This window comes from Prionailurus viverrinus, chromosome B4 (genome assembly GCF_022837055.1).
Source record: "Prionailurus viverrinus isolate Anna chromosome B4, UM_Priviv_1.0, whole genome shotgun sequence".
In the NCBI taxonomy this organism is placed as follows: Eukaryota; Metazoa; Chordata; class Mammalia; order Carnivora; family Felidae; genus Prionailurus; species Prionailurus viverrinus.
The window spans coordinates 12,587,147-12,599,551 of NC_062567.1; the positions used below are offsets into that span (position 1 = coordinate 12,587,147).

General features: G+C 43.3%; 1 protein-coding gene across 1 annotated transcript in view; it reads right to left on the reverse strand.

The window, feature by feature from the left end:
* Positions 1-12,405, reverse strand: part of CUBN (cubilin) — a 283,623-nt gene continuing 271,218 nt past the window's right edge. Inside the window, exons 63-67 of the mRNA XM_047868193.1 lie at positions 10,194-10,341; positions 8,930-9,111; positions 5,294-5,459; positions 3,549-3,784; positions 1-908 (exon numbers count right to left, since the gene is read on the reverse strand). Coding sequence (XP_047724149.1) covers positions 801-908; positions 3,549-3,784; positions 5,294-5,459; positions 8,930-9,111; positions 10,194-10,341 — 840 coding nt within the window. The 3' untranslated portion in view covers positions 1-800. The remainder of the gene's footprint in view (positions 909-3,548; positions 3,785-5,293; positions 5,460-8,929; positions 9,112-10,193; positions 10,342-12,405) is intronic.

Below are 12,405 nucleotides of genomic sequence, written 5' to 3' on the forward strand. Positions count from 1 at the left end.
CTGTACTCTGTGCAGAAGCAATTTTTCTGGCACTTGAGTATCCGAGTAGGATGAAGTCACACATTCCACAGCGTCTTCCTTTCACTTTGTCCCATGTTGTTACGAAGACTTAACTTTGCATATTTAGCATAACATGTTTGGTTAAAGGCAGCAGAAAACTTTACAAAAGCGTTGTTAAGCTATGTAGGACTTTACATACAGTGCTGGTAAGCTAGAAATGGGCAATGGTGGGACATATGTAAATGAAAGCTCAGAGAAGTTAAGGAAGCTTCAGCAAGGAGGGCTAACGGTCAATGCAGGCAGCATGGCTCCACAGTTCGTCTTCTGAAGGATCTGCGTACTTCATCCACATGTAAAAATTCAACTTGAAAACCTACACCTGCTAGTGAAGGACTAAATGCTAATGAGTTAAAAATGAGTGCAGCGTCATCACGTACAATTCATTACTGTTTATTACCCCTCATTTGACATTCACAGCGAAAATCATACTCCTGTTTTATCATTAACTTTTGACAGTTTCCGTCACGTTTGCCATAATCATTTCCAACTTTATAAGGGATTTTAGGAACTTTTCGGCTCAAAGTGTTAGAAGGAAGGGTGACAAGCACAGCCAAGGCTAATGAAGCTACATTCTATATTAAAACAAAAATATAATGTATGCATACTGATTCCACACATACGTTGGTGAAAACAAAATTCAGATTATTCCCAGTGGCAGAGGCAGAATCCCGCATCAGGATGGCAGACTTGTGCTCATGCCCGAGGGCCCTGCAGTACAGCCACCACACCGTGTTACATAGTTAGCTGTCCCAAGTTAACCGGATGGCTGATGGCCGCAGTGCATACTCTGCATGAAATTTTACGAAGACCCGATGTGAGGAGGCCACAAAGGGAGCTATGTTCGTGTCCTAAAATTGGAAAAAAAAAAAAAAAAAAGAACCAATTACACGTTTTGCACATTTGAGCATCTTTCTGGAAACGTTAGCCTAGGAAGAAAGTACTACATAAAGAAATTTTGTTGAATTTACATAAACCTGCATATTTTTCTAGAATGAATCTTGCTAAGAATTAATATGGATACCTCAAAAAAGAATATTGGTGGTGGGAGGTGAGGATCAAAGGGAAATGGAGATTAACTGGTAGTGGATACAGGGTTTCTTTTGGGAGAAAGGAAATGTTCTGAAATTGTTTGTGGTGACAACTCTGAACTACATAACTCTAAATCTACTGAAAACAATTGAATGTACACTTTAAGTAGATGGATTCTATGGTACGTGAATTATACCTCAATAAAATTGTCATAAAGGTTGAATTTCCAATCCAACTTCGTACTAAAATTTTAATTTTTCTGACGGAAACACATACTTATTCTTCCAACTAAAACAATCATATCAGTAAAGTGTACGACTCTCCCCTGTTAACATATGCAGTTTCCTTTTAGGGTTTATTTTCATAACCTGTCTTCAATAAATGGCGCCGTGAAACATGGATATTCGCATACAATAGAACGAAACTACACCACACATAAAAATCAACTCCAAATGAATTAAAAGACCAGAGACCATGAAACTCCTAGAAGAACACATAAGCAGTAAGCTTCTTGACATCGGTTTTTGGCAATGATTTTTTGGATGTGATACCAAAAGCAAATATAAACAAAAGGATCTACATCAAACTAAAAAGCTTCTGCACTGCAAAGGAAGCCATCAACAAAATAAAAAGGCAATCTACTGAATGGGAGAAAATATTTGCAAATTATGTATCTGATAAGGGGTTAACATCCAAAATACATAAAGAATTAAAAAACAATCAAAATATATAAAGAACTCAACTCAATAGCAAAAACAATCCTATTTAAAAAATGGACATAGGACCTGAATAGTCATTTTTCCAAAGAATACAGATGGCCAACAAGTACGTGAAAAGATGCTCAAAATCACTAATCATCAGAAAAATGCAAATCAAAACCACAATGAGATATCCCTTCATACCTGTTAGAATGCCTATCATAAAAAAGACACGAAATAACAAGCATTGGCGAGGACGTGGAGAAAAGGGAACCCTTGTGCACTGTTGGTGGGAATGCAAATTGGTGCGGCCACTGTGGAAGGCAGTATGGAGATTCCTCAAAAAATTAAAAACAGGACTACCATGTGACCCAGCAATTCTACTTCTGGGAATTTATCCAGAAAAAAACAAAAACACCAACTTGAAAAGATATCTGCACCCCTGTGTTCATCACAGCATTATTTATGATAGCCAAGATGTGGAAGCAATTTAACTGTCCATCAATGGACGAATGGATAAATATATAGGATCTATATTTATAATATTATATATTTGTATATTTATAATGTGATGATAAGGGAGTATTATCCAGCCACAAATTGAAGGGAATCCTGCCGTTTGTGACAACACGGAAGGTCCTTGAGGTCATTATACTAAGTGAAATAAATTAGAAAGAGAAAGGTAAATACTACATGATCTCACTTATTTGTGGAATCTAAAAAAACGAAATGAAATGAAACGAAAACAGAAAACCAAATTCTCAGATATAGAGAACAAACCGGTGGTTGCTAGAGGCGGGAGGTGGGAGATTGGTGAAATGGGTGAAGGTTGTCAAAAGGTACAAACTCCCAGTTATAAGTAAGCCCTGGGAATGTAGTGTCTATTTGAATGTTGCTAAGAGAGTAGAGCTTAAAAGTTCTGGTCACACACACACACACACACACAAAATTCATGTCGTACACCTGAAACTAATATGTTATATATCAATTGCATCTCAATTTAGAAAAACCAAACAACTCTTTAGATTTTTAGCTGCTGTAGTTCACTGCCTTATTAATTAGCAAGGATGATAAGTAAAGAGCAGAACAGCAAGAACTGATATTCTCTCTACTGTGGTCACATTTCCCTTACTGGAAAGCTCCGTATCTACTTTCACATAAAACGAGAAGGTGGCGAGGACAGACGCAAGCAAAATTGAGTCCCTGTCAGAATCCTATCTTGACGTTTAAGGGAGATCTATCACACCAGAACTTTACAAGAACAACTACTGGTTACTAGACCCATTTTCAATATCTCTATTTATTTCTTCAAAGAATTCCTACGATTTTCAACAAGAAGTAGATAAAATGGAGTCAGGTGTCCAAATGGTCTGTAGTTGTATTCATGGAGAAAACAATATGGGTATTCAACCCTGGGAAGTGCATTGAAATCACGTATGGAGCTTTTAAAAAACAACGTACGACAGCCCCTGTCCTAGAAATTCTGGTTCAGTGGATGGGAGTGAGCACTGGAAGTCTGGACCCCTACATGACTGCACAAAGCGATTGTGATGCAGTGGAGTCTGGGAACTATTACTATTAATTTAACGCAGTGCCCACTAGGTGGCACTCGTGCTCCCCAAATAGAAAGGAAAATCTGGAAACTGCTGAAATTTGCAAAAGGCTTGTGCTTTGTACTTTGCATGTGTCTGCCTTTAAAAGTGTACAGTTAAGTTATTTAAAAATAATAAACGGGAATTTTAAAATGTTTGTTTTACTCACTGCCCCACAGTATGGTCCAGAGGCTGGAGAATTAGCATCCGGTCCATTGTAGAGTATGAGATAGTTCTGGACACAGTCTCCGGGATCATCAATGCTGACAAAGTAAAAGCTGACCGTGACAGCTCTGCCAGCAGGGGCAATGATGGTCCATTCACAGTGAGTGTTGTTTGGGTAAGTTCCCGGGTAGCCAGGGCTGGTGAAGGAGCCACTGTGTCCGTAAAGAGTTCCACCACAGCCTACAAGGAAACCAACACAGGCCGTTATATTCAACAAAGTGGAAACCATCTCCTTGTGAGGCAGGAAGACGGTTGCAATTTTCTCAAGGTGCTGAGACACTCTGCAAGAACAGAGGTGGCAGAAAGCCCTTTCCAGTTCCTTCTGTGGGCTATATCCCTCCCACTGCCTCAACACCACCTCATCCCACCTTCCCCCACCCCTACCATGTATTCTGTTCCCTGTATATCATGACTTGGGACCACTTCCTCTAAGTCCTTTCTTTGAAAACAGTGGGTTGGGAAAACAAAGAACTTGATAAAATAGCTGTAGGCGAGAGTAATTAAAGTTGTTGTGTACTTTTGATGGCGTAGGGCTCTCCATATGCAGCAAGTTGATGATAATGAAAGGAGTGAAGTAAAATTAAAAGTGGAATTCCAGGGCTGACCCGGAAGACTGTACCCTTGTAGGTTTTGACAATAATTATTTAATTGTAAAATGACTCTCCTGGGCTTATAACTGACAGTACCGAGATTGGCATACTCAAAAACAGAGCCCTGTAAGTACTGGTGTTAATTTGCAAATGCTGTCATTATTTAGACCAGATACCCTGGGCACCCAGATATCCCACTGAACAGAAAGAAACCTCATGGTAAGATTAAATGGCGCTGGGCTGGGTGTCTGACCCCTGGAGGTTTGGTCTTGCTTTTGCCAAAATCTTGCTGCGCATTCTGGAAAACTCATTAACCTCATTTTTATTTCCTCCGCTGCAAAATCAGGGCATCGGAGATCATGTGTAAGCATCTTTAGCTGCCAAGATTTAAGTTATTTCTTGTCCCTCAGTATATTTAAGTCATTTTTATCATTCTTACTTGGAAATTTTTAGATATTTTGAAATACCTCAACGGGACTTCTCATAAAGATACTCCTCCTCTCTTGAGTGAAATATATTAACATGACTTAAATTTCCTTCAGTTACTTGATAACCAACCAACCAAACATGCAGGAAGTTACTTGACTTCCCTGAAAAAATGCACTCTCACCCCCGGGACTGCTGAAAAACGACTGGTGCTATCAAAGGCACAGCTGTTTACTTACACCCGAGTATGTGTGAGTAATTTGGCTTTAGGTACACATTTTTTTTTTTTTTTAATTCTCAGAGAACTACCTTGATGATCAAACCGAAAGTTAAAAATATGGCAAAATCAGAATTTATAAAGGAATTTAAAAATGTATATCATATCTATGCTTTATATGTATGTATATTCATATATCTGTACTCTTTCTATATCTCTTCATATTACAAGAAACATGTAATGTAGAAATAATGAGTGAGAGTAGAATTAAAAAGGATATCTGTACTGTCATTGTTAACAAAAATCTCTATATTTATTGGAAAACAATACAGTATACAGATGGCTAAGAGGTAAGGTCACTTTTAATTGTCCTTTTTTATGAGACACCACCACCACCCCCCCTCCAAGTTTTTCCTCCCTTGCATCAATTTCCCTTACAAAGTGCAAGTGTCTTACCAGAGGGTGATGAGGTCCAGACAATTTCATATCCAAGACCGGAAGTTGCACCATCACTCTTAAACCGTAGGTACAGTTCATTGTTTTGAGAAAAGATAGGATTTGGCTGCAGGGTTCCACAGTACGTGCCCAGTAAGGGCGAGCTGCTGTCACTGCCGTTTCTTACCTTGAAAAATGAGCCATTAATTATTATACTTAAGCATTTTATTCTTCCTTCTCTGACTTGCCATTGCCATCCACTGAGACATGAGACCATCTGAGTGACAAGCTCTTTTGGAAAAGCTTTGTCTTTTTGTGTACTTAAGAATGAAGAGTTTTCTGAACATACACCCAGAAGTCACGTTCTCTTGCAAAGGAGAGAAACATCCAGCTTGTAGATCAAAAACCATTTGCATTTGAATTCAGAAATATCTGTGAAATTTCAAAAAGATTGGAGGGGGATATTGCCTGCTCCGTTTCCAGTCGCTTCTCTTGTACTTTTTTCATTATACCGTGTGTATGGTTTTTTCCCTTTGAAAATTGCTTGGCTATGAAGGGGCTATGAAAAAAAATCAATGTAGGATGTATAATAAAGTCCAAAACCAAGGAATTTCTGTATAGGAAAAGGACACAACTCAATAAATTTATAAAACTTGACTATTAGGTAATTTTAAAAACATTCTGAAGCTGAATAGTTTTTTGTTTTTGTTTTTGTTTTTTTTTAGATTCACTGCTTGGAGGAGAGGCATATAAAAAATGGCAATGAGTCAGTGTGTGAGAATGGGTAACCACAGTGAACCTGACCACCTTCTGTTCCCAGTGTTCCTTCTGCGCATTCACAGCCTCCCTATTCGGAGGAAGACTCTTGAGGAGTATTAAGCAAATGTTACCCAGGCAATGGAGAGCTGGAACCAGCCCAACATGTATGAGTGGAGATTTTACTGACATATGTATTCAAAATTCTTGGAAGTTCCTCCGTTGCCTTTATAATTTCACAGTTTAGCATTTGGCTAATTGCTGGCTGTCTTAAGTCATAAGAGGCACAATGGTTAGTCTTGGTGTTGATCTAAACTGAGATTCTTTTTAGGTCTATGCAGTAGCCAGTGGGAGAAAACAGTGCCTTTTCGTCCTTTTTGGATTATGCTGCTGAGTGGCCTTGCCATGGTTGGCATAGCCAGTGAACTACCTGCATTCAGAGAAGGCTGCCATATTCAAGAATGCTGGAAGGTCAGACCTGCTACCACTCTATTCTTTTTTTTTTTTAATGTTTATTTATTTTTGAAAGAGAGCACAGCGGGAGAGGGGCAGAGAGAGAGGAGGACAGAGGATCTAAAGTGAGCTCTGCACTGAGAGTGGGGAGCCCAACGCGGGGCTCCAACTCAGGAACCACGAGGCCATGACCTGAGCTGAAGTCAAACACCCAGCCGACTGAGCCACCCAGGCACCCCTACCGCTCTATTCTTCCCTTTGGGTCTCTTTCCTCTGGGCCCTGTTTGAGAAGGCTGTGCTCTGAGAGTGTAAGTTCGATCTCAAGTCCCACTAGCATCCTATTCATTTATCTCTGTAGAGGGGGGATGGGGCAATGAGAGCAAGAGGCATCCTTGAGCCTGCAGACCATCCTGGAAAGGGGGGATGAAGGCACTAAAAACAAACGCAGATTCCAAATGTGGTCCAGAGCTTGGCTTTTGTGTGGTAGTAACATGGTCCGAATCCTCACCAGGAAGTTTCTGTTCCTGCCGTGGTTAACATCAATGGGATGGGGAGGTTTGCTGTTACGGCTGCCGATAAGCCCTGCTACGGTCTTGCCATCAAAAACCAGACTTGGCGGGGTGCCTGGGTGGCGCTGTCGGTTGAGCGGCCGACTTCGGCTCAGGTCACGATCTCGCGGTCCGGGAGTTCGAGCCCCGCGTCGGGCTCTGGGCTGATGGCCCGGAGCCCGGAGCCTGTTTCCGATTCTGTGTCTCCCTCTCTCTCTGCCCCTCCCCCGTTCATGCTCTGTCTCTCTCTGTCCCAAAAATAAATAAAAAACGTTGAAAAAAAATTAAAAAAAAAAAAAAAAACCAGACTTGGCTACACTTTACAGGCCACACTTGTAGTTTCCTGTCTTTGCTTACTGGACAGGAAGTTTCAAACCAACTTCCATGGGATAGGAAGGGCAGCCAGGAGGAGTAGTTCCCACCTCTGGTGCTGGAGAGCTAGCCTGCACGTCCCAGCATCCAGAGGAAAATGGCAACTGTTAACTCCAGTCACTGACGGTCAGCTCAGGCTTGAGGTGGACCCAGGGTAGCTGCACTGTGACTCTGAACAGACAGGATTATTCTGTCCTTTCTCTGTATCCCCTCCTCTGGCTTCTGCCTCACACTTCACAGAAGTGGGTGAGGCACAAAGGTCTGCATTTAATGCCCTGATTGATGCAAACAATACTGCAGTTCTCTCATTTCCTCCCTGCTACATTCATTTCCTTCTCATTTCCTACCATGACAAGTATATTTGCCATGATAAAGGCCCAGGATTCCTTCCAGCACTTGCTACACTATAGATGCAGAATATTCATTAGCAAGGGGCACCTATGTGGCTCAGTTGGTTGAGCGTCGGACGCTTGATTTCGGGTCAGGTCATGATCCCAGGATAGTGGGATCGAGCCCCGTGTCGAGCTCCACACTGAGCGTGGAACCTGCTTAACATTCTCTTTCTCTCTGCCCCTCTCCCCTGCTCTTGCTCTGACTCTCTCTCTCTCTCTCTCTCTCTCTCTCTCTCTCTCTCAAAGAAAAACAGAATGTTCATTAACAAAAGATTTGGATTAATTCTATAGAGAGCTTCCCAGAATAATAAAACTCCTTAACAGATGTAGAGGAGCAAATAAACTGCTTGGAAACCTTACAGAAGACTCTTGTTTACATGAAACAAAGCCCATTTAGAGCAACTTCGGGTAAGATTTAGATTCAAATTCATTTCATGGAGGAATTCAGCATTTTGTATATACAAGTCTCAGGTTTCACCTTAGTCTGCTCCCTAAGAATGAATACATTTCCAAAAGAGTGTGCAAAGAACACCCACGTGAGCTCTGGGGTTTTCATGGTAAAATACAGGCGCTGTGCTCCACGTGCTGTCTGTGCTGGTAATGGGCTCATTTAGAACATCTTCCTGTGAACAATGTAATGGGTCTTCTCACTGAGTGTAGGCGGTGCAGGGCAGAAGGAATGCAGAGGGCATTCGCATGGTGCTGCTGAAGAATCACAAAAGTGCCAGCCCCCGCCCCAGGAGCGTGGCTCTGCTTCCTCCAGGTCCTTGACGGTTCTCTCTAAACCCACACATCGCCTCCCTCCACCAGGAAGCTTCTCTTCCCCAAACTGCATTAGGTCTGCTGACCATGCTGATTCTGTTAGTCCTTTCCAGGTGTGAGGGAATTGACTCTTTCCTATCTGTCTTTCCCATGGACTCTGAGCCTCAGGGGCCCTGCCGATGTCTTGTTCCCTACTGGATTTCCGGTGCCTGTACCTAGAAGGATGCTTGGTAAATATTTATGGGATGGAAGAATAATGAATAATCATGAACAAGTAAGGGATCCAAGATTAGAAGTAGCAGAGAAAGAGGGGAAAAATCTTCAGTGATCCATCTTTTAAATAGTTCCGTTAGATGCGATCAAATGTACATTACCTCCAAGAAATCGTGTGTGCATTCACTTGAGTCCTCGATGCCAAATGAATGAAAAAAGAGGGAAATGGTGTGGTTCTGAGGGGCCGTGAGAGTAACAGTGCAATCCATGTTATTGTTATAATTATCTGGCCATCCCGGACTCTTGAGATTGCCAAATGCCTGGTTATACTCTCTGTTGCAACCTTAGAGAAAAAAAAATCGCAATTAACGTAGGCATCCCAACTTTTAGTGTTCTTTCAACCTAACAGAATTCAAGATTATTAAATTTGAACACACTTTAGAGAAAAAAGCTATTTAAACCCTCTCACCTTTGGGATAACTGGGGTCATAGGAAGTGAGGTAACGGCATATAGCGCGGATGCAATGTGGTGTCTCGTTAACGTAAAACGCCCCCATGAGAAATATGAAATATGAGCATTCTCCTTTGAGGATGAACTTTCTAGAATTCTCTGTACTCTTCTGATCACATTTAAGTGGAGTCGGTTGACGTTTAGGCTTTTTTTAGGCCCAAAGACTCTGCAACCATGACTGACTTTTGTATGAAGATTTCTATTTATATCCTTTGATAAGTTACTCATTCTGATAGAATTGGTAAATTGTTCATCCTTATCATTTTGGGTGAAACCACCCAAAGCTTTTCTATTTGTTTGTGGTTTGTTTTTAGGTCGGTTCCCGCCCAGTTTGGAGCCCAACATGGGGCTTGAACTCATGACCCTGATATCAAGACCTGAGCTGAGATCAGGGTCAGACACTTAACCGACTGAGCCACCCAGGTGCCCCACTATGTGTTTGTTTTAATCAAAAGCAGCTTTAGTTTTAATCAAGCTTGAAATGAACATCAAATAATTTCTCCTGGAAATAAACTTCTCAATTGTTACTGTAGTCAAATAGCCCTTTCAAGACTTGTTGTTTTTTGGTTTTTTTGTTTTTTACAAAATAATTTCGTAAGACACAGTGATTTCTATTTGTGGCCAAGTGGATAATTAATAAAATAACTGGTATACATTTAAATTAAATTAACTACATGGATTTGAAAAATATGCTGGCATTCTAAACATTTTAATTAGTGTTATTTTCACTTTACCTCCTCAGAAACCAGCTTTAGTCATCTGCGGACGTGGGCCTGGCTTCTAGTTAAAATTTCTTACCTCGTTGTAGACATGGTTTATGGTAACAGACCCAAATTTGCTCACAGGAGTCCATTCTAGCAGGAATTGGGATGGTGGCAGGTTTTCTGAATAACAGACAAAGTTCCACGGCTCACCTGCAATCTGATACGTGAAACCCACTCTGGAGTTTCTGTCTAGAACTTCAGATTTGAAAACGACAATTGCTGTACTCGCAGAAGAATAGAACGTCGGTACAGCCGAAGCATTTCTGCCACAGAACTGAATTCCTGGATTTCCATCGCTCTGAAATGAAATGAAAGCCAAATCACACTAGATTGAGTTTCAAAAGAGAATAGACCTTAACAGAAATCGAATGCACATTAAAGGATGGCCTCAATATTCACCCACAGAAACTAGTTACAGTGTTCCAATCCTGCTGCACCCAGGCTCACGCTGGTCTTGGAATCCACAAAAGTCTCACACTCCCCGAGGGGTGCTAGGGGGAGGCCAAGCTTTTGCTGAAACCAGGAGACAGACACGAAGGACAAGACCCTTTCTCCCTCATGCAGCCTCACAGCCAAAGGCCTGTGCCGTGGCTCTGCACACACCCAGGCTGACTGAGCTCAACACGGTTGAGCTGGGGTTTTCCCATAGTCCTGAACTCCATTGAGACCAACCCAGGGGCACCTGGGTGGCTCAGTCAGTTAAGCGTCTGACTTCAGCTGGGGTCATGATCTCACGGTTCACGGGTTTGAGCCCCACGTCGAGCTCAGAGCCAGGAGCCTGCTTCGGATTCTATGTATCCCTCTCTCTCTGCCCCTCCCCAGCTCTCTCTCTCCCTCCCCCCACCCCACTCTCTCTCAAAAATAAGCAAAAATTAAAGAAAAAAAAAAAAGATCCACCCAGCGCTCCTCCCCTTAGCTCCCAGCTCACCACCCCTGAGCTCATCCAACCACACTCTGGCCACACTGTGAATCCCAGGAGGCAGCCCCTGCCTGCAATGAGGTCCCCATTTCCCCCTTGTAAAACCCGGGCAGCCCTCCTCGCCTCTACAGATAGTAGGGTAAGAGGGTCCAGCGCCTACCCATCCTTCCTTAAAAGCCACTGGCACCGAAGTTGAGACCTTTGTGGCCTCTAACTTTTGGGCGCCTACTGACAGGCCCGCTTCCCACTCCTGCTCACAAGCTCTTGTTGCTGATGTATGTTTCTCGCCTGCACTGTCTCCTGCTGCTGGTCCTTCCCTAACCTTGCCCGCTGCCTCCTCTGAACTCTTACTGCAGTGATAGCTGCCCCCTGTATACATCCATCCATTTGCACTTTGTGGCCCTGAGTGAAGCTTGGGTCTCCAAGCCTCCACCAGGGGGCTGCAGGAGGCCATTCTTTCCCCATCCTCCACCATTCCTTGAGTAGAACTAGGTGGGGGGGGGGGGGGGGGGTGCTGGGACGGTAGGTGGGGTTCTCCAGGCTGCATCTATCCCCGGACCAGATCCAGCTCTCCCCTGAGGGTCTCCACCTCTGGCCAAAGGTTCCTCCGACCCTTCTCACCATAGCCACTTTCCCTCTGGCGTCTTTCCCTCATTAAAGACTTGGGGTGTCTCAGCTCTTGGCCATCCTCTGCACCCTTCTTCCTTTCCCAACTCATGGAGGTTTCAGTGTCTTTACAGACGATCCACTGAGCACTGTAATCTGCATTCCTCCACACCAGTGCCTTTCTCTCCACCCTCCGTGGCGGCCCCTGCCAGAGCCGGCCGTGGTGCCTTTGCCACACGATTCTTGCGTGAATGTCCAATGTCTTGCCACTCTCAGACGTGGTGAGAGTTCCAGTTTCTCCTAGTTATCAGTCACTTTCCTACCTCTCCTCCCAATCTACCCACGCTGAAACCCTTTGTTCTTTCCTTCATTCCTTCAGTCAAAGGACGTCCTTCATTCATGACAAATACGGGGTCTTATTCGAAGCCAGTCCAGCTGCGGTTATGATCCAGAGCTGACCTGTGCACTGGAAGTAGGCTTTCTGCACCCAGGTGGTGGTCTGCTCCGATCCCCATTGTCTCAGCTTCAGGAAACAATGGGAAACTGAGAGAGCTTTAACCAAAGGGCCTTGTTCCACTTGGCTTGAAGACCCTCTAGGAAGGGTACCACCAGGGAATAGGAGTCTTGTTCTGAAAACCACTACCAGGGGAGTGATGGTAACCTTGCATGCGGACCATGGTGGGAGCCTAGGCTGTGTCTTGCTGTCTGCCTTCTGAAAATTCAGCAAATACGGTATCTGATCAGAAGTCAGCTCTTCTCAGATCTCTCCAATTGGAGTCAGCCAGACTGGATTTTTCCATACTCACCAAGATCCATACGTAAACGAGGGGGCCCTGG